Source organism: Macaca nemestrina, chromosome 15 (assembly GCF_043159975.1).
Source record: "Macaca nemestrina isolate mMacNem1 chromosome 15, mMacNem.hap1, whole genome shotgun sequence".
Classification (NCBI taxonomy): Eukaryota; Metazoa; Chordata; class Mammalia; order Primates; family Cercopithecidae; genus Macaca; species Macaca nemestrina.
This window is the reverse complement of record NC_092139.1, coordinates 96,706,294-96,734,184: the sequence shown is the minus strand read 5'-3', so window position 1 is coordinate 96,734,184 and position 27,891 is coordinate 96,706,294. Positions and strand designations below refer to the sequence as shown.

At 43.7% G+C, this 27,891-nt stretch overlaps 1 protein-coding gene across 4 annotated transcripts in view; it reads right to left on the bottom strand.

Annotated features, from left to right (window-relative positions):
* Nucleotides 1-27,891, bottom strand: part of LOC105487277 (kringle containing transmembrane protein 1) — a 143,176-nt gene that overhangs the window by 91,446 nt on the left and 23,839 nt on the right. For all 4 annotated transcript variants that reach the window (XR_011614047.1, XR_011614048.1, XM_071080356.1 and 1 more), the window contains exons 3-4: nt 24,185-24,276; nt 155-279 (exon numbers count right to left, since the gene is read on the bottom strand). Coding sequence is in view for 2 of the 4 variants with exons in the window: in XM_071080356.1 (XP_070936457.1) it covers nt 155-279; nt 24,185-24,276 (217 nt within the window). In the remaining 2 variants the exon portion in view is untranslated. The remainder of the gene's footprint in view (nt 1-154; nt 280-24,184; nt 24,277-27,891) is intronic.

The following is a 27,891-nucleotide window of genomic DNA, read 5'->3' as shown; positions in this document are numbered from 1 at the left end:
TGCCTATTCTAGATGATTCATATAAGTGGAATCATATAATAGGTGGCCTTTTGTGTCTGGCTTATTTTACTTAGCACTTATTTTTAAGTGATCCGAGCAAAATGCATTTACATCTTTACATTTTTCTATAGTTACATAGCCACAGAGTCATCACCTTGAACCTCTGACTCCGACAAAAACTGATGCAAGTTTGTATGGTGAGTTTGTTGGACGTTTTACTGGTGCCAGTTAGAGGAGGTGGGTTTCCATGATCCTTGTAGCAGCCAAGGTTTCCAGGCACTAGAGAAAAAAGAAAAACAAAAGAATTTCACAACATCTGGCTGTGAAACACCAAGGAGGAAAAGCGATTTGTGCCAGGTACTTTCATCTCAGCCAGTATTTCCACTCCTGAGGTACAAATAAACAAGCAACCAGCTTTGAAAATGGAAGCTTTAGTGTCATCTGCTAAATATCATGTTTTTGTTTTATTTTGAAGAGTATGTGAGACCTAGGTCTACCTTTAACTAACCAAATATGTTTTTTAAAAAAACTGTTTAATATTGATAGGATTTAGTATTGAAGAAAACTAGGAACAATTTCCTAAAAACAGAAAGACTCCAATAATGTAAATTATGTTTCAGAGTTACCAGAGGGCAGGAAAAGCCCTCAGAAGCCCACTATCCTACACCTTCTATGTAAGCTCCTAATTCCTTCAAAAATTCTACAAGTGGGATTCCTCAAGGACTTTTGGTGAATATATTAGTTTCTTTTTTTTTTTTTTTTTTTTTTTGAGACGGAGTCTCACTCTGTCACCCAGGCTGGAGTGCAGTGGCGTGATCTCGGCTCACTGCAAGCTCCGCCTCCTGGGTTCAAGCCATTCTTCTGTCTCAGCCTCCTGAGTAGCTGGGACTACAGGCGCCCGCCACCTCACCCGGCTAATTTTTTGTATTTTTTAGTAGAGACGGGGTTTCACCGTGTTAGCCAGGGTGGTCTCGATCTCCTGACCTCGTGATCCACCCGCCTTGGCCTCCCAAAGTGCCAGGATTACAGGTGTGAGCCACCGCACCCGGCTATATTAGTTTCTTATTGCTGCTGGGACAAATTACCACAAACCTAGTGGCTTAAAATAACATAAATTTATTATCTTTTAGTCCTGGAGGTCAGGAGTACTAAGTGGGGCTTATGGATCTAAACTCAAGGTGTTAGCGGAGCCAAGTTCCTCCTAGAGGCTCAAGGGGAGAATCCATTCCTTGCCTTTTCAACCTCCTAGCAGCTGCCCATATGCCCTGGTTTGCAGCCACACCATTCCATCCTCTGTTTCTATCAGCACCTCTCCCTCCTCCCTCTGTTTCTGTTAGCACCTCCCCTTCCTCCGTTTCCGTCAGCACCTCTCCTTCTTCCCTCTGTTCCCATCATCATCTCTCCCTCCTCCCTCTGTGTTCTTCATCACCTCTCCTTCCTCGTTTCCATCACCTCTTCCTCCTCCCTCTGTTTCCATCATCACCTTTCCCTCCTCCCTCTGTTTCCATCATCACCTGTCCCTCCTCCCTGTTTCCTTCATCACCTCTCCCTCCTCCCTCTGTTTCCACCATCACCTCTCCCTCCTCCCTGTTTCCATCAGCACCTGTCCCTTCTCCCTCTGTTTCCTTCATCACCTCTCCCTCCTCCCTCTGTTTCCGTCAGCACCTATCCTTCCTCCCTCGTTTCCTTCATCCCCCTTCATCACCTCTCCTTCCTCCCTGTTTCCATCATCACCTGTCCCTCCTCCCTGTTTCCTTCATTACCTCTCCTTCCTCCCTGTTTCCATCATCACCTCTCCTTCCTCCCTGTTTCCATCAGCACCTCCCCTTCCTGTGTTTCCATCATCACCTCTCCTTCTTTCCTCTGTTTCCATCATCACCTCTCCTTCTTCCCTCTGTTTCCATCATCACCTCTCCTTCCTCCCTGTTTCCATCATCACCCCTCCTTCCTCCCTCTGTTTCCTTCATCACCTCTCCTTCCTCCTTCTGTTTCCATCATCACCTCTCCTTCCTCCCTGTTTCCATCATCACCACTCCTTCCTCCGTTTCCTTCATCACCTCTCCTTCCTCCTACTGTTTCTATCATCACCTCTCCCTCCTCCCTGTTTCCTTCATCACCTCTCCTTCCTCCCTCTATTTCCTTTATCACCTCTCCCTCCTCCCTCTATTTCCTCCATCACCTCTCCTTCCTCCCTCTGTTTCCTTCATCACCTCTCCTTCCTTCATCACCTCTCCTTCCTCCTTCTGTTTCCTTCTTCACCTCTCCCTCCTCAGTTTCCATCATCACCTCTCCCTCCTCCCTCTGTTTCCATCACCTCTCCTATCTCCCTGTTTCCATCAGCACTTCTCCTTCCTCCATTTCCATCATCACCTCTCCTTCTTTCCTCTGTTTCCATCATCACCTCTCCTTCTTTCCTCTGTTTCCATCATCACCTCTCCTTCCTCCCTGTTTCCTTCATCACCTCTCCTTTCTCCCTCTATTTCCTTCATCACCTCTCCCTCCTCCCTCTATTTCCTTCATCACCTCTCCTTCCTCCCTGTTTCCTTCATCACCTCCTTCCTCCCTGTTTCCTTCATCACCTCTCCTTCCTTCCTCTGTTTCCATCATCACCTCTCCCTCCTCCCTCTGTTTCCTTCATTACTTCTTCTTCCTTCCTCCCCTATTTCCTTCATCACCTCTCCCTCTTCCCTCTGTTTCCTTCATCACCTCTCCTTTCTCCGTTTCCACCATCACCTCTCCTTCCTCCCTGTTTCCGTCAGCACCTCTCCTTCCTCCCTCTGTTTCCTTCATCACCTCTCCTTCCTCCCTCTGTTTACATTGTCACATTGTCTTTTCTGACTCAGATCCTCCTGCCTAAGGACCCTGTGATTACATTGGTCCCACCTGGATAATCTATTACAAAATCTTTCATCATATCTGCAAAATTTCCTATGCCATCTAAGGTAACGTACTGACAGATTCTAGGGATTAGATCATGAATATCTTTGGAGGGCCATTCTTCAGCCCACCACACTGAGCATATTAGTGTTTCATAGCCACACATCAGATGGTTTGGTCTAGTAGAAAAAGCTATAGCTGAGAACAAGAAAGCTAGATATATGTACCAACTCTTGTAGACAGCTTACAAAGATGGACCTCAATGATTCTGCTATGCACTCAATGTTTGCATACCCCTGTGACACTTGGTCTCTGCCCCGGCACAGAGCAACTCTCTGGGAATTTTCTGGGTGACCAGAGCATCTTTTGTTCTAATGAGACAACTCTTGGTAGGTTCCTGGATAGCTTCAGGATGGGGGTTGGTCACAAGAACGACCAAGCCACGATTAGAAGCTTGGAACTTTCAGTCCCACAGCCCCACATCCGGAGGAGAGAGAGCCTAGACATTGAGTTAATAATCAATCATGCCTATGTAATGAAGCCATCATTAAAATTCCTAGAAGATGCCATTTGGAGAGCTTCTGGGTTGGTGAATACATATCTGTGCCAGGAATGGCACACTCCACAGGAACAGAAGCTCCTGTGTACAGGATCCTTCCTGACCTCACCCTATGTATCTCTTCATCTGCAGTTCACCTATAGCCTTTTAGTTTTATTTTTTTAATTATTGAATTGAGATGGGGTCTCACTATGTTGCTCAGGCTGGTCTTGAACTCCTAGGCTCAAGCGATCCTCCTGCCTCAGCCTCCCAAAGTGCTGGGATTACAGGTGTAAGCCACCATGCTTAGCCACGCCTATGTCCTTTATAATAAACTGGTAAGTGTGTTTCCCTGAGTTCTGGGAGCTGTTACAGCAAATTATCAAACCAAAGGAGAGGGTTGTGGGAACCCCCAATTTGTAGCCAAGTTGGGACCCACTCCTTGCAATTGGCATCTGAAGTGGGGGGCAGTCTTGTGGGACTGAGTTAGGTAGTGCCATAACTTAATTGTAGGACCCCCAGGTGGTGTCTGGAAACTTGGAGAATTGGCTGGTTTGAGTCAAATCCATACATCTGGTGTCAGAAAAGAAGTGTATGAATGTATGGGAAAAGGTTTTTTCCCCCTATTACTCCCTAAAATTAATATATTGAAGCCTGAGTTCCCAATATGAAAGTATTTGGAGGTGAAGCCTTTGGGAGGTAATTAGGTTTAGATGAGGTTATGACCGCTGAGTCCCCATGATGGAATCACTGCCCTTATATGAGGAAGAGACCAGAGCCCCCTCAGCAAACTAGGAAGAGAGGCCTCACCAGGCACTGAGTCGCCAGCACTTTGACCTTGGACTTCCTAGCCCCTTGAACTGTGAGAAATCAGTGTCTGTAGTTGAAGCCACCCACTCTATGGTATTTTGTCACAGCAGCCCAAACTGCCTAAGACAGATCCCCACTTCCTGGTATTCATGTCCTTGGATAATCTCCTCCCGCTGAGTGTGAGCTGGACTGCTGACATGCTTTTGACAAGTAGAATGTGGCAAAGTTGATGGGGATGACACTTCTGGGATTAGGTTACAAAAGATTATGACTTCATCTTGCTTGCAGACTCTCTATTGTTTTCTCGCTTTGTATATTTCTATGAAGCAATATGCCATGTCAGAGGCTGTGTGGTAAGGAACTGAGGGTGGACTTCGGCCAACATCCAGCAAGAAAAAGAATTTCACCCAATGGTCTGCAAATAACTAAATCCTACCAACAACTGTGTGAGGTTGAAAGTGGATCTTTCCTCAGTTGACCTTCAGATGAGACTCCAGCTCTGGTAGACACCTGGATTGCAGCTTTGTGAGAGACCTTGAAGCAGGATCTTGCTAAGTCATACCCTGGATTTCCTGACCCACAGAATGCATGAGATAATGAATGTGTGTTGTTTAAGCCACCAAGTTTTAAGGTAATTTGTTATGCAGTAATAGATAATTAATATACCTTATAATACTATAATACTTATAAAACTAAATATAGCTTTATTGAATAAAGAAATTAATTCATCATGGGTCATGGACAATGAATCTCTGTGGACCTTAGTTTTCCATCTATGAGACTGATTTATGAATCACTCCGCTATCAGCTGAAGTCCTTTCCCTTTCTCCATTTGTTCCCCATGGTTTATATAACTGAGGATACAACAAAACACAAATGAGGCCTGGTCTCAGAAGCACTTCTAGGTCAGCTGAGAGTTATGTATTATACAATTCCAAAGTGACAGCCATATAGACACTTAGATAGCATTTTTTTCCTTTATGTTTCAGACTGGAAAACAGTAAGGTCCAGTTTAATAAGCTTTATATCCACATTAGTCTGTTGGGCATATAAAAATATATTCATGCATATGTGTGCATGTACACACAGACACACATATATTTTAATGTATTTCACCATCTAACCAGCTCATTTTAAGTTGGCAGGAAGTACCTCTCTTAACCCAAAGACTCACCCTTCCCCCTCTAAGCCAAGTGGTTACCTTTCTCCCTTGCGTCACACATGGTTCAAATATAACAAATGTGGCTCACCACACAAAAGTTAAAATGCATCGTTCGGAAACAAACTAAATCTCTATAGTAGCAAATGTAAACAGAAAAGCTCTATGCAGTAGGAGTCCAGTGGTGGGGGCGGGGGGCCTGGCTTGGAAATGTCTGGGTTTTAGGGTTTAAACAACTGCAGTGAGTCAAGCTTCTCTAGTCAAGAGCATATGATATAAACCGAGTTTGTTAAAGGGACCTTGCGCGTGGAAACCTGAGCCAGGCATTTAATGGTTCTTAATAAGAGCTACTTGATGATGATCATCTTGGTCATTTACTCTGATTTTTGTCTCATTTATTCCATTATGCTTACAAGTAAGCATGTTATTATGTATTAGTTTACAGAGAGCCTAAGGCATATAATCATAAATGTTAAGGTTAGACATAAACAAGGTCATGGCTTGCATTAACGCAGCTGGAACCTCTAAGCTTTATTAATTTGTTGAACAAATCCAGGTGGTTCATGTTTCAATAGGACAGTGAGGTCTTGAAACACACCATGAGGTAGATCACTGAGAATCAGACCACAGCCTGCTGCCCTTCTAACCCATTTGAACATCAGTGGCCTAAGGTATCAAACTTGCCCCCAAAGGCAATCACTTGCCAATTGTGACACTGTCAATTCTACCTCCTACAATATCACATACATCTGCCCTTGCCTCTCTGCTCATGCTGCCACTTCCCCAGTTTGGATCACCATCTCCTTTCACTTAGACCACTGCATCAGACTCTTATTCTATCTCCATTTCTAGGCTTACCCTACTCTAATCTAGTTAGCAAACTGCAACAGAATAATCTTTGTAGTACATTCCAGACAGAAGTGCAAAGGCCTGAAGCAAGAAAGATTGTGGCCTTGGCAGGAACTACAAGAAGTGAGCGTGACTGGTGGCAGAGAAAGGGAAAAGCAGCAGCAGCTGGTGAGGTAAGTGGAGCCCTTCCCCAAACCCTCAGAGCTCTCTGGTTGCCCCCCAGGATAAAGTCCAAACTTTCTCACATGGTACACTGCTGCAGCTCCTGTGCTGCTCCCCCTTCCCCTCTATGCTGCTCCCCATTCCCCTCTCCCACCACCATGACCTCTCTACCCTTCAGCTCACATTCTATACAGAGGCCAAATTGTAGTGTATTTGCAAGTTTCCCAACTAGACTTTGCTCTCTGGCCTCTGGGTTTTTGCCATGCTATTCCCTGTGCTTAGAATATTCTTCCCTTCTTAAGATTTCAGCCTGAACATCATTTCCCCTGGGAAGCCCCATGGCCCTCCCATCCTCCCCACCCTATCCCCCACAAGAAAGAGGGTTATGTGTCCTTGCTGTGTAGTTCTACAGCAGTCTATGCTGAGTTTCATTCTGAACATCTGTTTTCTTGTCTCTCTACCTGATTAACTATGAACAACTTAAGGGCAGGACTGTATCTTCCACACACCCCAGTATTCCCAGGGCCTGGAGTGGTCCCAGTCACAAAGCAGGTGATCTAGGACTATATGCTGAATGAACAAGCACTTCCTGTGTCACCCACTGAAATCATGGAATGAGTGGATAACAGTACTTCTTTTTTTTTTTTTTTCCATAAGTTATTGGGGAACAGGTGGTGTTTGGTTACATGAGTAAGTTCTTCAGTGGTGATTTGTGAGATTTTGGTGCACCCATCACTTGAGCAGTATACATTGCACCCAATTTGTAGTCTTTTTTCCTCACCCCATTCCCACCTTTTCCCCCTGAGTCCTCAAAGTCCATTGTGTCATTCTTACACCTTTGCATATCCATAGCTTAGCTCACACTTATGAGTGAGAACATACAGTGTTTGGTTTTCTATTCCTGAGTTACTTCGCACTTGGAATAATAGTCTCCAATCCCATCCAGGTTGCTGCGAATGCCATTAGAGTGGATAAAGGGCAGAGTGAATGAACAAGGTACAGTGAAAGTGGAAAGCAGACTCAACCTGCGTGACACCATCCACTTAAAGCTGAGAACAGTTGGTTTTGACTCCTTTCTCCTCTCTGTCTTCTTTGGCTATGCAGGAACATCATTCTGGATAATTGAGTTTTCCAGAAAGCTTAACTTTAAAATTTAACATTTTATCTTAATCATTTTGGATGAAACCTTTCTAACATGTATTAGATCTTTCTTAAACAAATGTAACAAGTTTAGTCTACTTTAAATTTTTCTTGGTAACTTAAGGTCATCAAATATACTTCAAAACGGCCCCAGACTGGTGCGCTTTTTTATGTTCTAGTGTCTGACTTTAATAGTTAATTTGTCTCTTGGTTGCTGTCTCAGTCAACGCAGGCTACTAAACAAAATGCCATAGGCTGGTGGCTTAAACAATGGACATGGTTCTGGAGGCTGAGAAGTCTAAGGTCAAGGTACTGGCAGTTTCAGTTCCTGATGAGGGCCCTCTTCCTGGCTTTCAGACCAAAGCCTTCTTGCCGTGTCCTCACATGGCAGAGGGAGATGGAGCTCTGGTTTCTCTTCCTTTCCTTTCCTTTTTTTTTTTTGACATGGAGTTTTGCTCTTGTTGCCCAGGCTGGAGTGCAATGGCGCAATCTTGGCTCACTGCAACCTCCACCCCCTGGGTTGAAGTGATTCTCTGGCCTCAGTCTTCCAAGTAGCTGGGATTACAGGTATCCGCCACCATGCCCAGCTAATTTTTTGTATTTTTAGTAGAGATGGGGTACACCATGTTGGCCAGGCTAGTCTCGAACTCCCTTACCTCAGGTGATCCACCTGACTTGGCCTCCCAAAGAACTAGGATTACAGGCGTGAGCCACTGCACCCAGCCCTCTTCCTCTCCTTATAAGGACACTAATCCTATCATGGGAGTCCTACTCTCATGACCTCATCTAAACCTAATTATCTCCCCAAGGACCACATCTCCAAATATCATCACATTGCAGGGTTAGGGCTTCAACATAAGAATGGTGGGGGTGGGGGGGGAGACAAACATTCAATCTAAAACAGTTGCTGTCAAGGCTGCTGCAACCTCAGAACATTAGAACTGAAAGGGGTCTTTGAGGGCATCTACTTATTACTGTCAATGCCTGCAGTCTTTGCTTAACCTCTTCTTAATTTGCTGCTTCTTAGGCTTAGAACAAAACTGTGGAGCTTATAAGAACTGTATGAAAAATAGAAGATGCAGCGTCTAAAAGAGGGAGGGCCATTATGCCCCTCACTTTCTGCCATCCACATTGTGGCTCAGGAGTGGGTTTTGCTTGCTCCCTTCCTAGGACTTGGCAATGTTCTGAAGGGCACTGGTGCCACCACCATGTGTCCAGGAGCAGGTGGTCTTTTACAGTGAGACAAACCCTAGGGTAAATTCTGGCCTCTCCATCACAGCCTTTCTCAGCTCAGTTCATCAACAGCGGAATGAGAATCAATACGGACCTCAAAGTGTTCTTGTGAGAAATAAAATGAGATAATGTAAATAAAGTAAATACCACAAGGCCTAGCAGAATAGAATGTGCTGAATAAATAGTGTTTATTATCATTATATACAATAAGACTTTCATCATTCACCACACAAACAAGAACAACTTGCTGAGTCATAGAAAAATAAAATAGGCTGATTTAAAAGACAAAAATCAAAGGCAGCCACCTCAGAAAACGGTTTGATTCCAGATATTAAAATATTAATCTCTCACATCTGTATAGCATACAGTGCATTTTCACATAAGTCAGCTCACAGGAAGCCCTAGCCCTTTCATCAGGGAGGCAGGACAGATGATATTCCTACAGCACAAAGAAGAAAACCAGTCTAGCAAGGTTAAAGGACTTGAATGGGGACACACAAGGCAGAACTGGAGAGTCGGGGTAAGCTCCAGGGTTGCAGACTCCCATTCCATGGGTGTTTTTTTTTTTTGTTTTTTTCCATGTCTCTGACCCCTTTTCTTATAGGACCAGTCTGGGTAAGTAAGTGAAAATGACTCCCTGAGATTCAAGACTGAATTCTCAAACACATTAGTCCCTCAACACTCTGTGCCCCATGAGGGAAACCTCTGCGGTCCCAGTCAGCCTCTGAGGGGGCCACTGCCCTCTGACTTGTCCTGGAAAGTGTGGCTCGAAGTCTAGTCAGAGAAGACACGTCATGTTGCTTCAAAAGCATTACTACTCAACTGAGTGGATTCCTAGATCGTGTTCCACCCTTAGTGCTTCCCAGAAGCAGGGAGGAAAAGCCAATTTGAAAAAGGATATTTGTCTTCAAATTCCTTTTTCATTTCAAGCTTACTTTGAAGTCCTTGTGGCTTGGTCATGCATTTTTCCTCTTACCAAAGAGGCTTCATCACTTTCAATTTTAAAAAACTTATCTTCACATACAAATGGACCCCTTGTTTATCATAGCTGAGGTTTCAAAACTCCTGAAAATTAATTACAAACATTCAGATGTTGAAGATAAAAAATTTAGAGGAGTTAAAGAGAGATGGTCCTCCATTCGCATTAACCCAGGAACTATAGTTCTTTTACTATCATAAGAAACAACTGGGAAGCAATCAGACAGGCCCACTAAACATTGTTACATTTGAATATAACTGTGGCTTCATTGTGAAGGTGCTACATACCCCTCCATGGGGGCCTCCATGGCTGACAGCCATTCTTTGAGAACCACCTATTACCCACAGCACCTTCTCAGAGTCTCTGCTCCCATAACTGCTGCTGGTTGGGGACAAGACAATGGGCTCCATCCTCTGGCCACAGCTGCCTCACTCTGGGGCCACCAGATTCTCTTTCTTAGGAAGCTGGAATTGGGATCCGCTCAGTGAATGCAGGCACTGAAATTGTAGGGATCTGTCAAGTAGGAGTTGAGGCAACCAAACTCAAGTTTGGGCCATGTGAGTGGATGAGTGAGCCAATTCTGCTGGTCCACGAAGAGGAAAAAGGATGGATAACAAGCTGAGAGGCAGACATGGGAGATGAAGTGGCCACTGAGAGAGACAGTGAAAGTGCCTGCTTTCTTTATAATTTCTTGGGACACAGAGGTTGGGTTCTGTGATACATCCCAATGGTCTTCGAATAGATTTCTTTTGCTCAAGTTAGCTTGAGTGAGTTCTAGTCCTGGTAACCAAATCATTCCTATCAAAGACAGAAGGCATACCCATCACAGCAAAGGCTGTTTGAATCCAAATCTTCAGCTGGTAATTCACCAAGAAGCAGCCCTGACTATTATTATGTTTTCTATTCCACTGCTCTGACCAGATCTGGGATATTTGCTTTAAGAAACCAGATGCTAAGTTCTTGTCCTATGTCTTAAAAAAACTCTTTCCAAGGCCAGGCGTGGTGGCTCACGCCTGTAATTCTAGCACTTTGGGAGGCTGAGGCAGGTGGATCACGAGAGGTCAGGAGATCGAGACCATCCTAGCTAACACGGTGAAACCCTGTTTCTACTAAAAGTACAAAAAAATAGCTGAGCGAGGTGGCAGGCGCCTGTAGTCCCAGCTACTCAGGTGGCTGAGGCAGGAGAATGGCGTGAACCTGGGAGGTGGAGCTTGCGGTGAGCCAAGATCGAGCCACTGCACTCCAGCCTGGGCGACAGAGTGAGACTCCGTCTCAACAAAACAAAAAACAAAAACAAAAACAAAAAACTCTTTCCAAGGCTCTGCAGAACTCCTTTTTTTTTTTCTAAGTAAAATCTGCTTTTTCAGAAATGATGTAACTCCTCTGCTGATTTTTTTTTTTTTTAATAGAGACAGGGTCTCACTCTGTTGCCCAGGCGGAAGCACAGTGATGCAATCATACTCACTGCAGCCTTGAACTCCTGAGCTCAAGTGATCTTCCTATCTCAGCCTCCCGAGTAGCTGGGACTACCAGTGTGTACTACCATGGCTGGATAATTATTTGTGTATCTTGTAGAGATGGGGTCTCACTATGTTGCCCAGACTGGTCTCAAACTTGTGGCCTCAAGTGATCCTCCTGCCTCAGCCTCCCAAAGTGCTTCTCTGCTGATTTTAAATGTCATTTAACCCTGTGTCAATACCATCTTCTGCCTCAAGGACCCCACACTGGTGCCTCAGTAGCTGATTTCTCCCCTCCATGGAAAGAAAAACTATGTACATCTGAGGCTGCAGCTGGTATCCTACTTCTTTCAGAGCATCAACAGGTTAAGTGTGGATTCATCCACACCCTCAGACCTGTGACCATAAGCTCATTGCACCCCGCGCCGTTCATCTGCAACTCCATTAGAAATCTGACAGCTGCCATCTTGGTCCTACTCCTCACAATATGGCCCTTACCTCTATAACTTTATTTCTAAACATAAACTTCCTTTTCAGTCACTCTGATCCTTCAAACAGTCTTACTTGTGCCCCTGAGTCTTACAGCAACACCCCCAAATAAATAAATAAGCACAGCTTTTTCTTCCTCTGTGAAATTCTGTCCTTGGGGGACGTAGTAAGAGTTCCTAAAGATCCTGATCCTGTAAGGCCAGGATCTGTCACAGCAGTAGTTCCCTCCTGGTGGGAGTTCCTTCTCTGAAACTTAGTTTCTGGTGAGTTAATGTGATAAAGAGTCAAAAGAGGCTCTAGTAATTTCTCCCCTCCCTGTACATTTGGTTGCTCCCACTTTAATAGATTTCCCCACTTCTTTTTTTTTTTTTTTTTTTTTTTTTTTGAGACGGAGTCTCGCTCTGTCGCCCAGGCTGGAGTGCAGTGGCGCGATCTCGGCTCACTGCAAGCTCCGCCTCCCGGGTTCACGCCATTCTCCTGCCTCAGCCTCCCGAGTAGCTGGGACTACAGGCGCCCACAACCGCGCCCGGCTAATTTTTTGTATTTTTAGTAGAGACGGGGTTTCACCGTGGTCTCGATCTCCTGACCTTGTGATCCGCCCGCCTTGGCCTCCCAAAGTGCTGGGATTACAGGCGTGAGCCACCGCGCCCGGCAATTTCCCCACTTCTTAAATCGGGCCTTGCAACTTGCTTTGATCCATAGAATGTGGTAGACTTCTGAGTTCATGCCTTAAGAGGAATGGCAGCTTCTGCTGCTTCTGTCTTGGAAGCCAGCCACCGTATAAGAAGTCTGAATACCCTGCTGTTGAGAGAAGTCACTGGATAGAGGTCTGAAGCCACCTTGAATGCCAGCAGAGCTCCCAGTTGCATGCAGGCACCTCACTGAGTCCAGGTGACAGTAGCAGAAGAACCACTCAGCTGAAACTCAGGTCGACCCAGAGAACTGGGAGAAATGATAAACTGTTGGTGCTTAAGTCACTAGGGCTGGGGATGGCTCATTACACATCAATAAACAACTAGTACACATTACTTGGTAAAAGGTCAGTCCAAGTTCAAGAGGAATGATAACTGCTGTGTCCCTGGGAAGAAAAGCTCGTTTGTTGACTTGGACTTTTTTTTTCAGGGACACCACAAATATCCCAGGCAAGGAACCTCTTCCTGCTCTTTTATCCCTTGCATATTCCACTTGTCAACAAGCTCTGTCTTCTTCCTAAGTGCCTCTTGGACTTAATCCTTCCTGTCTTGTCTCACTGCTGCCATCATAGCCCAGGCCCTTATCCCCTGAGTTTAGAAATCTACACCCGTCCTCTCTTCCCCAAACTTTCTTCCTTTGATCCATCCTGTAAATGACATTGGGCTTGCTTTTCTTCCTAAACAAGGGCTTTCAGCATATCAGTCCCATCTAATCAACTCTTGCTTTCCAGGTGTGACCTGGTTCCTTTTTGTCCACTCCTCTACTCAGGAAGCCTGGATCCCAACCCACACGCACATCAATTCTATGCCTCCTCCAAGCTTCTGTCCTGCTGTTCCCTGACCCACTCAGCCACCAGCCACCTTTCTTCCAATTTCTGCAATCTTTACTGAGTCCTCTTGTCTTCAAAAACTCAAAACACTCTACCTCATAATTCAACACTTATTTATATAATTGGTGTGCTGGTCTGCAATTTTCTCTTAGGTTTATAACTCAGATTCCCAATTACATCATAAGATTGAGGGGCAATTTCTTCTTTATAGGCAAGTGCTGGTATAAAGATTTTCAGTAAAGTCATCCCTATCAATTTGAATGAGTTTTCATTTTTAAGTCCCTAGTGTGCTTTACACAACTGTGCTTTAGAACATTTGTATCTGTCACTGTACCAATATCCATTTCGTTCAGAAAGTCTGTATTTTTTTAATGGAAAATTAAATAATACCCACTGGCAAAAAACAAAAAATAACTGAGTACATGCCAGATCTGAAACCATAAAACTGCATTGCAGGAACAAACGTGAGAGCCAGGCAGAGTGGCTCACACCTGTAATCCTAGTACTCTGGGAGGCCAAAGTGGGAGGATTGCTAGAGCCCAGGAGTTTGCGACCAGCCTGGGCAGCATAGCAAGACTCCATCTCTAAAAAAGTAAAAATATTTGCCGGCATAGTAGTGTGTGCCTGTTGTCCCAGCTACTTGGGACACTGAGGTGGGAGAATCGCTTGAGTCTGGGAGGTCAAGTCTGCAGTGATCCATGATCATGCCACTGCACTCCAGCCTGGGCAACAGAGCAAGACCCTGTCACAAACAGACAACAAACAAACAAACAAACGTGGGGTCTCTTGTGTTCGCTGAGTTCAGTGCTGCAGCAGGCCACAGGGAACAGTCACTGCAGCAGCTGATGCCTGGTACTAAGACCTATGGTCAGTTAGATAAAAAAGGGATGGGCAGAAATAAAATGCAGGTTATGAATAACATATTCTAGGAATCAGATGACAGAAACATACTAACGGCAGTCCATTCCTTGGGGAAAGCATACCATCACAATACCTGCTGGTACTTTCATGTCTACCTGATATGTGCTAGGACTTAGGGTAGCATGCATTTTATTCATTTAATCTTCAAAAAAAACCCTGGAAGGCACCGATGAGGAAACCCAGGCACAACTGAGAGTCATTGTGCCTAAAGCTAGTAAGCAGATAATGATTCAAACCTAACTGGGTGTGACTCAGATGTCCACATTCTTTCCATCTTTGCACCAGCTTGTGTTGTCTCTTATGGGAAGAGAGGAAGAGATAAGACTTCATGGCATCAAGAAAGAATTTTGTCTTTTGAGACGGGGTTTCACTCTCATCGCCCAGACTAAAGTGCAATGGCACAATCTAGGCTTACCACAACCTCTGCCTTCTGGGCTCAAGCGATTCTTCTGCCTTAGCCTCCTGAGTAGCTGGACTACAGGCACGTGCCCACTATACCTGGCTAATTTGTGTATTTTTGGTAGAGATGGGGTTTCACCACATTGCCCATGCTGGTCTCAAACTTGTGGGCTCAAGCAATCTGCCCATCTTAGCCTCCCAAAGTGTTGGGATTACAGGCATGAGCCACCATACCCAGCCAAGAAAGAATACTTAGCAAGCATTAATACACTCTCCACTGTGCTAGGTGTGGGGAAGATTGTTGAAATACATGGCTCTTTTTAGTGGTTACCAGGGAAAGGCTTGAAGAGGTAAAGCTTCCATAAATTCCATCAGCACTCCCCCACAAATATAAGTACAATCAAGTAAAACAAGGGTGCCTGTGATACTAGCTCAGCCTCCACCTCCTGAGCTCAAGCGATCCTCCTGAGTAGCTGGGATCATAGGCACATGCTACAACACCTGGTGAATTTTTAAGTTTTCTGTAAAGATAGGGTCTCCCTATGTTGCCTAGGCTAGTCTTGAACTCCTTGGCTCTAGCGATCCTCCTACCTTAGTCTCCCAAAGTGCTGTGATTATAAGCATGAGCCACCTCGCCTGGCCTATTAATATTCATTTCAATATTGCTTTGGCTATCAACAAAAGTTGGAATTTTCATTTTAGCTGTAAAGCTGGTACACAGCCAGGTGTGGTGGCTCCTGCCTGTAATCCCAGCACTTTGGGAAGCTGAGGCGGGCGAATCACAAGTCAGAAGTTCAAGACCAGCCAGGAAAACATGATGAACCCCCCGTCTCTACTAAAAATACAAAAATTAGCTGGGTGTAGTGGTGGACGCCTGTAATCCCAGCTACTTGGGAGGCTGAGGCAGGAGAATCTCTTGAAACCAGAAGGCAGAGGTTGCAGTGAGCTGAGATCACGCCACTGCACTCCAGCCTCCGCAGCAAGAGCAAAACTCTGTTTCAAAAAAAAAAAAAAAGTAGGCCGGGTGCGGTGGCTCACGCCTGTAATCCCAGCACTTTGGGAGGCCGAGGCAGGCAGATCACGAGGTCAGGAGATCAAGACCATCCTGGCTAACATGGTGAAACCCCGTCTCTACTTAAAAAATACTAAAAAAATTACCCGGGCGTGGTGGCGGGCGCCTGTAGTCCCAGCTACTTGGGAGGCTGAGGCAGGAGAATAGCGCGAACCTGAGAGGCGGAGCTTGCAGTGAGCCGAGATGGCGCCACTGCACCCTAGCCGGGGCGGCAGAGCGAGACTCCGTCTTAAAAAAAAAAAAGTATAAATGGTACACAGGGATGCGTCATTTTAGAGGAGGTGAACTTCAGCCCACAGCAGTGAAGACATGGTACTGGGGGATAACCTACGGCCCACACAAAGCTGCTGATGAACTGTTTTGTGCAGTAGGTCCAACCCCAGGGGAGCCCTTTCCTAGCTGAGAACAGCTGGTCTGGGAACACCCACAGAGATAGCCCAGCATACTGCAGAGTGGCTCTGCTGGGCAGCAAATGCTTTCTGGATCCCATCTCAGCCTGCTTTACTCCTGGGGCTTGGGATTTCCCAAAGCCAAAGAAGAAAAGAAAATGACTTAGAGCAAACAGCATGAACTGCAGACCCTCTGTCGCCACTGAGTTAATCCTTTGGTTTCCACAATGTCACAAAAGCAATCTTAATAATTCACCATAGTATCAGAATTTCAAACTTTAATTTCCAAACAATTCACAAAGAAAATTCTGAAGAATGACCTCAACAGTAGCCCAAATCCATCCCAGAGCCCCTGTTTTCAAGGAAATAAAGGAAATAGGACTATTCTCAAGTGCTAGAAGGAAAAGGCACTGGTCTTGCTATCAGGAATCCTAGTCAAAAATCCTGTTTGACTCAGACTGTAATCCTCATCAAATCACTTAACTATCTAGGCTCAATTTTCTTATCTGAGAAATGGAGGCGGGAGAGTAGACATGCCATCTGCTTCATGGGATTGTTGAAAAGGTTAAACAAGATAATGTGTTGGGAGGCCGAGGCAGTCGGATCACGAGGTCAGGAGATTGAGATCATCTTGGCTAACAAGGCGAAACCCCATCTCTATTAAAAAACACACAAAAAAATTAGCTGGGCGTGGTGGCGGGCGCCTGGAGTCCCAGCTACTCGGGAGGCTGAGGCAGGAGAATGGTGTGAACCCGGGAGGTGGAGCTTGCAGTGAGCCGAGATCACACCACTGCACTCCAGCCTGGGTGACACAGCGAGACTCTGTCTCAAAAAAAAAAAAAAAAAGAGATAATGTGAATGAATATAAGTGCTTTTTGTACATAGTAGGCACTCAGCGATAGCTGAAACATACTAGAAAGCAGTGCTGACATTAAAACACAGAAAGTGCTGACAGAAACAAAACATTTTCTATAATTGAGAAACTGCCTTGACCACCACTGCCGCAGCGCCCTTGGCTTTTTACTCAAACTCTAACACAGTTTTAAAAACTCTTATCAGGGATAATAGGAAGCTTTCACATCCTATTTTTTGGGCTGACTTTTGTAAGGCAAACACTAACATCTGAAATCTACTTTAAATCTATTTTTAACAAGTCCAGGTATTAGTTAGTTAAAAGAAAGCTGAGCTGGTGAGGTCACCAGCTGAGATGGACCTAAGGTTCCACATGTATTGCAGAGGTGCGACTGCTGGCATCCTCTTAGGGCTGATCTGTGCGAATGATACAATCACTAAATAACTTATCATAGGTTAAAAGTGGGAAATCTTGACCCAAATCCCTAATACAGAGGTTTAAGGAACTATGGAAAAATGTCTCCTTCAGACACTCAGCCCTCACCTCAGCTTCATCACCATCTTCCTGGATCAGGTCCAGGCTTCATGCCCAGACCATAAGACCTGACATCATCTAGCCCTGTCTGCTTCTCAGACCTCATCTCCTGCCCTCTTCATCTTAAAATTTATGTTTCAGCAACACCAACTTGCTTGGAATTCATCAGTGCACGTGTGTGTGTATGTGTGTGTATGTGTGCACGCACACGCACATGCATAGGCGCAAACTGCTCCCTTTGCCTCCAATGCCCTCACTACCCCCACCCCATCCAGCCCTAACATCTAGAACCTTGCTCCTTAAAGTGAGTCCTGCAGCTCTGGCATCCCAGAACCTTGTTAGAAATGTAACAGGCCTGTTCTAGACCTACTGATAAGAATCTGTATTTTATGGCATGAACCCGGGAGGTGGAGCTTGCAGTGAGCCAAGATTGCACCACTGCACTACAGCCTGGGAGACAGAGCCAGACTCCGTCTCAAAAAAAAAAAAAAAAAAAAAAAAAAAAAATCTGTATTTTAATAAGATCCCAGGTGACTGGATGTACTTTAAAGTAGAGAAGACCTAAACTAAGACCCCACTCTTTCCAGAAGCCCTCTTCAACAGACAGTAGCACCTGCCTCCCTACCATGCCAAACAGATGGCCCTCCTGGGTGCTCCCAACTTTTGCTCACCTCACTTATTATAGAGTATTTTGCATATGCTTATCTGTTCATGTGTCTGTCTTCGGTCTCAGACTGAGGATTCCCCACAGGCTGCAGAACACACTATCCTTGTGGCCCCATTTTGTACAAGGTTTGACAGATGGTCAGAGCTTAAGAAATGTCATTTGACACAACTAATAACTTCAAAATATGTCTAAAGCTCTTGTGATTTTATTTATTTTTTGAGATGGAGTCTCGCTCTGTCACCCAGGCTGTAGTGCAATGGCACCATCTCAGCTCACTGCAACCGCTGCCTCCTAGGTTCAAGTGATTCTCCTGCCTCAGCCTCCCGAGTAGCTGGGACTACAGATGTGCACCACCACGCCCGGTTTACTTTTGTATCTTTAGTGGAGATGGGGTTTCGCCATGTTGGCCAGGCTGGTTTTGAACTCCTGACCTCAGGTGATCTGCCCACCTTGACCTCCCAAAGTGCTGGGATTACAGGTGTGAGCCACTGCACCCAGCCAAGTTCTTGTGATTTTTAAACTTTATTTACTAACTTTAACCTCAATAATTAATAGTTTAAATAACTTTAAATAACTAATAGTTTTAACAAGTTTAATAACTAAAACTTTAATAACTAACTTTAACAATGATGTCAGATACTTGTGGGCTATGTGTAAAAGTATTACAATTGGCTGGGCGCGGTGGCTCATTCCTGTAATCCCAGCAATTTGGGAGGCCAAGGCAGGAGGATTGCTGAGCCCGGGAGTACGAGACCGGCTAGGGGAACATGGCAAAACCCTGTCTCTACAAAAAATACACAAATTATCCAGCTGTGATGGCATGTGCCTGTAGGCCTAGCTACTCAGGAGGCTGAGGTGGGACGACCGCTAGAGCCTAAGAGGTAGACGCTGCAATGAGCCAAGATTTCACCACTTCTCTCCAACCTGTGTGACACGGCAAGACTCTGTCTCAAAAAAAAAAAAAAAAAAGTACTACAATTTAGGTTAATCATGTTACATATTTGAATCTAGATACTCAGGATGCTGTGTTTATGTACTCTTTAAAATATTATAAAATAATTTTAAATTTTATCTTTTTATTATGCAAAGTTTCAAATATACACAAAAGTGGGAAAGAATAATGAACCCATCACCCAGCATCGACGAATATCCACTTTTTTTAAAACCATTCTTGTTTCATCTATTTCCCTCACCCCCACCTAGTCACTCTTTGGGGGGCTGGATTGTTTTAAAACAAATCCCAAATATGTCATTTCAACCACAAATATTTCAGTATCTGTAATTTTAAAGGACTTAACCACCATGCCATTATCGTACCTAATAAAATTGACAGTAATTCCTTAATATGATCCAATACTCGTCTGTATTCAAATGTCCCTAATTCAAAGATGAATTTTTATGGCTGGATTTGCAGAAATTGGGGGAATGTTTTTCAGCAAACAAGACAGCTCTCAATAGTCAAACCAACAGGCCTTAGAGATCTAAAGTGTGGGATCTAGAGACATGTTAAACCTGATGGCACTGGAATTTGCTTTTGAAGTCTGAATTTCTCCTGGCTGCAATGAGAACTTAGGGTTTCTGAGAAACATACTGGCAGAAGCAGTTTCAGGGGCAAATCCAATTATCTCTGAGTTGTTCTTTTAACGGTAAGTTCTGTTCCGTGCTCTGCAGGTCAAGAGCAGTTCAGATTTCCCTCTGCTCCCATTTGAGTCGTACTTCAGGTCTGCCTCCTGCTTGTTGTAGCTCTACACATAACACACCAAGGGGCAGAGATCTGGTTTCCACACAATGGCCCACCATTCAGCCAGATTCTGCTTTGTCCCTAAATATTCATTCTCCCTGGCTCCTGCTGGGTCTGTTATATTCAGATATGAACTTTCCAGGAATCTGATCATATCACAGGGCTTTTTCTGTATGACAAGTTCAATGCTAATCATGAATAGCAGGCTTCATGCAGAGGTTTAGTATTATTCATGAAAATTGTGACTCCACATTCAGAAATAGGGCAAAAGTGGCCTAAAATAGGCAGGTTGTATCTCTGTTAAATCCGCCAGGCAATTACCAACGTCTCTTGCTACAAACTACACAAGAGATTTTGCTCAACTATGTTAATCAGACACACTGGAAGCACAATATGCTGCCAGACTCTATGTCTGAGGTCCAGCCTGATGGGGAGCCCTGGTCCCCACAGGGTAAACTGAAGGGTTTTCCAAAGAACCAAAGCCAGACACCACCCACCCTCTATCCCCAGAAACCAGGTACTATAAAGCTCTCATTCCCAACTTCTACAAATCTCTGCCCAGACCAACTCAAGGCTAGCTTTAGAGATTTTAGAGGGTTATCAAGGGGCCACAGAAAAATTGAAATAATATTTAATTTTCCTTTTTTGGAACAGTAAAGCATATCTGGTAAATATTACAAATTAGACGCATACTAAGTGGTTTATAGCATTTTGTTATAATTATCTCTTCTGGAACCTGGTTTCAATGACCACATGAATCAGCTCCTATTGGCCCAGATTATATTTTAGAAATACAAGTCGAAGATTATCTTTCCAAATAAAAGTGCCCAGATTGAAACCCCCTCTTTACCACTCCCAAGAGAATGACACAGGCTGGTACTAAAAGACTATCTTTGTGTTGAACAAATGGACCGAGGAAAATCTGCTTTCCTCTCCCTCTGCCTCTTTCTTCTTTACATAACTAGAGGCAAATGAGATGTTTTTCATTTTAAAAATTTGATTAAGCAGACTGAGCAAAAGCCCATTCTTCTGGTCTTTACTGTTTTCTCAATTTGGGGACTGGAAGAAGGCACACTCAGGTTGGAAGGATAGTGAAGCTAAGCCTGAACTGCCAGGCAGTGTTGACATCTGGGCGTTTAAATTACAAAAGGTGAGCACTATGTCTGCAGCACTGGTAGGGGGCCGCCTTTCCCCCTGAAGGCCTCAGAATTCAGCTGTTATTCCAGGTACTAGTGAAAGGGTTCCCGGGTCCCATATACAAGCCTCCTGACCTGAGAGGTGAGAAAGATGGCAAGGCAGAGGGTAGGTTTAAATAATAAGAAAAAAAATAACCCAGATAGAATGTTATGAACGCACTGTCTTTTTCTTCAGCTCTAGGCACTGAGCTCTTTTGGCATATTTTAAAATACATTATATATACTACATTAATAGACTCCTTATAGAACCAGATCTTCCTTTAGTTTCTGTGGTTCAAACCTTCTGCAAGAGCTTTCTACACACAGTATTTTCTCTACCTTGTTTAAAAGTACAGTCATGTATCTCTTAGGCAAGGATTCGTTCTGAGAACTGCATGGTCATATAATTTTGTTGTTGTGTGACCATAATAGAGTACACTTGCACAAACTGAGATGGGATAGCCTACTACACACCTAGTCTATAATGGGATAGCCTGTCACTCCTAGGCTACAAATCTGAGCAGCATGTTACTGTACTGAATACCGTAGGCAACTGTAGCATAATGGTAAGTACTTATGTATCTAAGCATATCTAAACATAGAAAAGGTACAGTAAAAATACTGCATACGAGATAAAAATTCGTTTACCTGTATCATGGCACTTGCCATGAATGGAGCCTGCAAGACTGCAAGTTGCTCTGGGTGAGTCAGTGAGTGAGTGGTGAGTGAATGTGAAGGCCTAGGACATTACTGTACATTACTGTAGACTGGATAAACACTGAACATTTAGGCTACACTAAATTCATTAAAAACTATTTTTCTTGAATAATAAATTAACCTTAGCTACTGTAACTTTTTTACTTTATAAACTTTTTAATTACTTTAGCATTTTGAGTATTTCATAATAACACTTAGCTTACAACACACATTGTATAGCTGTACAAAAATATTTTCTTCCTTTCTTTATATCCTTCTTTTTCTTTTTTTTTTTTTTTTTGGAAACAGACTCTTGTGTTGGCCAGACTGGAGTGCAGTGGCATGATCTCGGCTCAATGCAATCTTTGCCTCCCAGGTTCAAGTGATTCTTGTTGCTCAGCCTCCCAAGTACCTGGGATTACAGGTGCATGCCAACAAACCTGGCTAATTTTTGCGTTTTTAGTAGAGATGGGGTTTTACTATGTTGGCCAAGCTGGTCTGGAACTCCTGGCTTCAAGTGATCTGCCCGCTTCAGCCTCCCAAAGTGCTGGGATTACAGGTGTGAGCCAACATGCCCAGCCTTTATATCCTTCTTCTATAAGTTTTTTTTATTATATTTCTTAAATGTTTTACTTTCGTTTACTTTTTAAACTTTTTTGTTAAAAACTAAGACACAAACACACACAATAACCTAGGCCACACAAAGTCAGGATCATCAGTATCACTGTCTTCCACCTCCACATTTTGTCCCACTGGAAGGGGACAATAACACACATGGAGCTGTCATCTCCTGTGAAAACAATGCCTTCTTCTGGAATACCTCCTGAAGGACCTGCCTGAGGCTGTTTCACAGTTAACTACTTTTAATAAGTAGAAGAAATATACTCTAAAATAATAGTAAAAATATAGTATGGTAAATACATAAACCAGTAACATAGTTGTTTACTATCATTATCAAGTATGTACTATATATAATTGTATATGTTATACTTCTGTGTGACTGGAAGTACAGTGGGTTTATTTGTACCAGCATCACCACAAACACATGAGTAACGTGTTGCACTATAACATCAGTAGGCAACAGAAATTTTTCAGCTCCATTATAATCTTTATACACATATATAAAGACTAGTCCATGCCTGTAATCGCAGCACTTTGGGAGGCCAAGGCAGGCGGATCACCTGAGGTCAGGAGTTCAAGACCAGCCTGACCACATGGAGAAACTCCGTCCCTACTAAAAATACAAAATTAGCCAGGCATGGTGGCACATGCCTGTAATCCCAGCTACTTGGGAGGCTGAGGCAGGAGAATCACTTGAACCCAGGAGGTGGAGATTGCAGTGAGCCGAGATGGCACCACTGCACTCCAGCCTGGGCGACAGAGTGAGACTCTGTGTCAAAAAAAAAAAAAAAAAGATTAGTCAAGTGCAGTAGTGAGAAGGGAAGAAAGAAGGAAGAAAGAAGAGTAGAAAAAGAAGTGTGATCTGTAACTGACTGAACAATCAGTTTAAATACTCCATATGGGACCACCATTGTATATGTGGTCTGTTTTGTGTGGTGCATGACTGTATCTTTTTAAGATTCCTCCTATACCATACACTCCCGAAGGTCAGCGTATCCTATTGTCTTTGTAGTTTGCATATAATAAACAGTGAATACAGGTGCCGGGTGCGGTGGCTCACACCTGTAATCCCAGCACTTTGGATCATGAGGTCAGGGGATGGAGACCATCCTGGCCAACATGGTGAAACCCCATCTCTACTAAAATACAAAAATTATCTGGGCATGATGGCACATGCCTGTAGTTCCAGCTACTGAGGAAGCTGAGGCAGGAGAATCACTTGAACCCAGGAGGCGGAGGTTGCAGTGAGCTGAGATCGCACCACAGCACTCCAGCCTGGAGACACAGCAAGACTCTGTCTCAAAAAAACAAAACAAAACAAAACAAAACCAGGGAATAAATGAATGAAACAGTTAGAAAACAGGCATTTTAGTAAAAGGCTGAAGAAACTGGGTTGTGAGTTATAAACAGTAGAACATGTTAGGCTAATGTGGGTAAAAGAACTACCACATCAGCTTTGTATGGTATTTAACAAGGTATTTACCAAATATCACTTCTGGGGACCTATTCAAATCCAAGTAATAAGTAGTGCCATCACTGAGTTTCACTATGTATAAAGATGTTCATTCCAAAAAGTACAAAATACTTTTTCCCCTAGCCTGCTTCTGAGCGGTTGCCCTCTCTATCCCTGAAAGAATCAGAAATTGACCAAAAGTAGGAATTCTCATGGGGCTTACCCATCAAGGGAATACCTTTAGAATGAGGTGCCAAGGAAATTAGCATTCCTATTCCTGAAAAGCCTCAACAAGAGAAGTGAAAATCCTCAGCCCAGGAGGGCTTCTCCTTTCACATGCTCCATGAAATCCACCAGCCTAACTACCTGACTCTGGTACGGGCCTCCCTCTCCGCACTCTTAGTGTTCACAGTCCTGTAAACCATCACATTGGGTATTACAGTCTTACTCTGGCAAGCAGGTATCTCACAGTACTTCCAGTAGACACCATCCTCGTGCTCTGCCACATAGCACCAGGGGCTCACGTCTCCATCTGGGTTTCTGTTGGGGAAAAGGACAAAACTGATGACTCCTGATGTTTTTTGTTTTTTTGTTTTTTGTTTTTTTTTTTTTGAGACGGAGTCTCGCTCTGTCGCCCAGGCTGGAGTGCAGTGGCCGGATCTCAGCTCACTGCAAGTTCCGCCTCCTGGGTTCACGCCATTCTCCTGCCTCAGCCTCCCGAGTAGCTGGGACTACAGGCACCCGCCACCTCGCCCGGCTAGTTTTTTTTTTGTATGTTTTAGTAGAGACGGAGTTTCACCGGGTTAGCCAGGATGGTCTCGATCTCCTGACCTCGTGATCCGCCCGTCTCGGCCTCCCAAAGTGCTGGGATTACAGGCTTGAGCCACCGCGCCCGGCCGACTCCTGATGTTTTAATTCAGCTGGTTCATTGCTTTTCAGTTTTACAGAAAAGGAAATGCTTTAGCTTCTGTATTCTCTCTAATAGTTGGTCTGTATCTCAGTGCTGTCTCTCATCAAAAGGGAAAAAATGGTAATATTACAAGAACAAATATATCTGCTCTGACAGATACTTCAGAGTTTGGGGGGAAGTGAGCAAAGGTAATATATGTTTAGGCAAATTCACTGTAGTATAACTAGGACAAATGGCCACTGCACACATCATGCCAAATAGCACTGGCACCTTGAATGTGAACGTGGAGATTCCAAGGCTGAGTGAGCATAGGGGCTCTCAGCGCTGCTGATGAATATGCGAACTGACACAAATGGTCAGAGCAGCAATTTGGGAATTAGAGCCAAAGGACCTAGAAATATGCAAGCCCCCCACTTGGCAATTTCCTCTTTAGGAATTTATTCTAAGGAAATCTTATCTATAAAGATGTTCAACAAAACACTTTTATAATATAAAAAAACAGGTGGAAATAGCAAATATCCAACAACAAAGGACTGGTTAAATAAATTGTATATCCATAGAAGGGAATATGTGATATAGAGACCAGTCTTATTAATTTGCAAATATATTCACAATGCCTTGTGAGGCTTTTTTTTTTTTTTTTTTTTTTTTTGAGACGGACTCTCACTCTGTCACCCGGGCTGGAGTGCAGTGGCGTGATCTCGGTTCACTGCAACCTCCAACTCCCAGGCTCAAGTGATTCTCCTGCCTCACGCCTCCCAAGTAGCTGGGACTACAGGTGCCCGCCGCCATGCCTGGCTAATTTTTGTTTTTTTTGTTTTTAGTAAAGGTGGGGTTTCACCATGTTGGCCAGTCTGGTCTCCAACTCCTGACCTCAAGTGATCCGCCCATCTCAGCCTTCCAAAGTGCTGAGATTACAGGCGTGAGCCACCATGCCCAGCCTTCTTAGATGTGTTTTTAAAGAGGCAGTTATAAAACCCAATAGATGACATAATCCCATGTTTTGAAAAGACTTATTTAGGAAAGAATGTACACCAAACTCTTATAAAGTGTCTCTAGACACTGGAACTATTGGTGATTTCGACTTTTTTCTTTTCTGGTTTTATTTTATTTCCTCTATATTGAATACTCCAATGGTGTAATTTTTAAACAGTAAAATAGAACTCACTTAATAAAGACTCCACTGGGCTGGGTGCAACAAGAGCAAAACTCTGTCTCAAAAATTAAAAAATAAAAATAAAAATAAAATAAAGACTCCACTGACAAGCTTTCACCAGGATCAGGCTCACATTTGCTAGAAATGGGTGCTATTCCTTCCTCAAAATGCTAACTCCTCAGAGAATACTGAAGAAAACTGCGTCAGTCTCAGCTAGAACTTGTGATCCTGTCATGAGGTACCAACTTCTGATATGGAGATAATATTTTTAAAGATCTATTTCACATTTCTAAATGAGAATGGCCTGGAGTAAATACGCTTTAAGGTCTTTCCAACTCATAGGTGGCATAACAATAACAAGCAACACTACTGAAGCAGATAAATAAAATGGCAGGGGCTACTGGACACACAGAAAAGCCTTGCCTCTCTTCACTGCTTTCCAAGCCCCTTTTATTTAGACTCAGAACACTGGAAAGCTGACACTCTGGTTAGGCCGGAAATGGGCATAAAGATCCTGCAACAGGAGCTGGGAGTAACCCCTATCAGGCCAGAGTGGACTAAGCCTACCGTGCAGCCTAGAAGATAAGCTTTCCCAAAGTACAAAGCGTCCTTTTGTTTCTTGTGCCCAAAGGCAGGTGCCAGCACCAACTCTGCTCTTCCCCAGTCTCTGCCTTCCCTTCTAAGCCAGTTACTTTGAGCCCAGAAAAGTGCATTCCCATCACTCGCCAACTCTCAGACATCTCTAATGTGATGGGTCTGAAAAAGTCACACAAAACAAACATGGTGTCGGGTGTCAGCTGAGAAATCAAAGTAGGAAAACTTGTACAAAGCCCTTCTTTAAACAGTATTTTACTGTCATTTTCCTCCCTTTATTCAGTGTTCAGCTTTGATGTATTTATTTGGTAAAGCCCTTAGAAAACTGTTTATTACCAATGTCAAAACCATATTGAAAAGCATCAGAATAGCTTAATAAAGAACAAGCAAATTCATCCTTGACTTTGCTGCAGTGCTAAAACAAAAGGCCTGGACTCTTTGATGTGATAATCAACAATTTCAGCCTCCCTTTTCCAAAGTACAAACTGGTATTAAATAGTTCAGGTCTCCTGCATTCCATCAAATCAAACGAGAGGGTTTGATTTGATGGCTGACCAGGGCTAAGGAGAAAGGTGGTCCCTCCTGGCTCTCACTGCTCTCTTAATGGATGTTTACAGTACATTTCTAGGAGCCTGTGAGTAGAAGTGGGTGCTAATCCACACGAAAGAAAAATTTTTCACATAAATTAGGCCTCACTGGAAACTTAAAATTTACCTTAAAGTCAGACTTAAAAACATGAGCTCTTCTGAGAAGACTTGCTTGATAGGAAGCAACAGAGCAATGGAATAAACCAACAGCCTACTACCAAGAGACACTGTGGAACAAGAAGATGAGTAACTATGGAAAAACAAAAACCAAATACTTGTCTCTCTTCCTAAACACTCTTCTCAACCCAACCAACTATTCCTATGAATAGAAAACCTATGGGAAGGTAATAAAAATTGGGGTGGGACTAATTTTTTAATTTATGCAAAAGATAAATTAACATGTATAACTTGGAAAATAAAATATAAAAGAATTATTTAATGAGCATGTAACTTGAACAATAAAAGACAACAGATAGCAAAATGTTGAAGGGGCAAATACCCAAATTGGTTGTCTCTGGGACTTGGGACTTGGTGGGGAGGGTTTCAGGGAAAATAGGTAAAATGGGGAACTCTAACTATTTAAATAACATATATTTGTACTGTTTGAGAAGTTTTTTTTTTTTAAGAACAAGCTTTTAACACTTTTATAACAAACAAAATAAGTCAATAGCAACTAGGAGGGAATGGTCAGTTGATACAAGATAGGCAAAGGTATAGGGATAAAGAAACCATAGACTAAAGGCCTGGTGACTTTGAGACAACTACAAGGGCCCTAGAGTGTTAGCAAAGGTATGCAGATGGCAGAAGGTAAACAGTGTGGCCCACACAATACAGGAAAATATATGTTGGCTCAGCTGCGTCAATAGTGCCATGGTTGAGATTCCAATGTATGTAGAACCAGGGACACG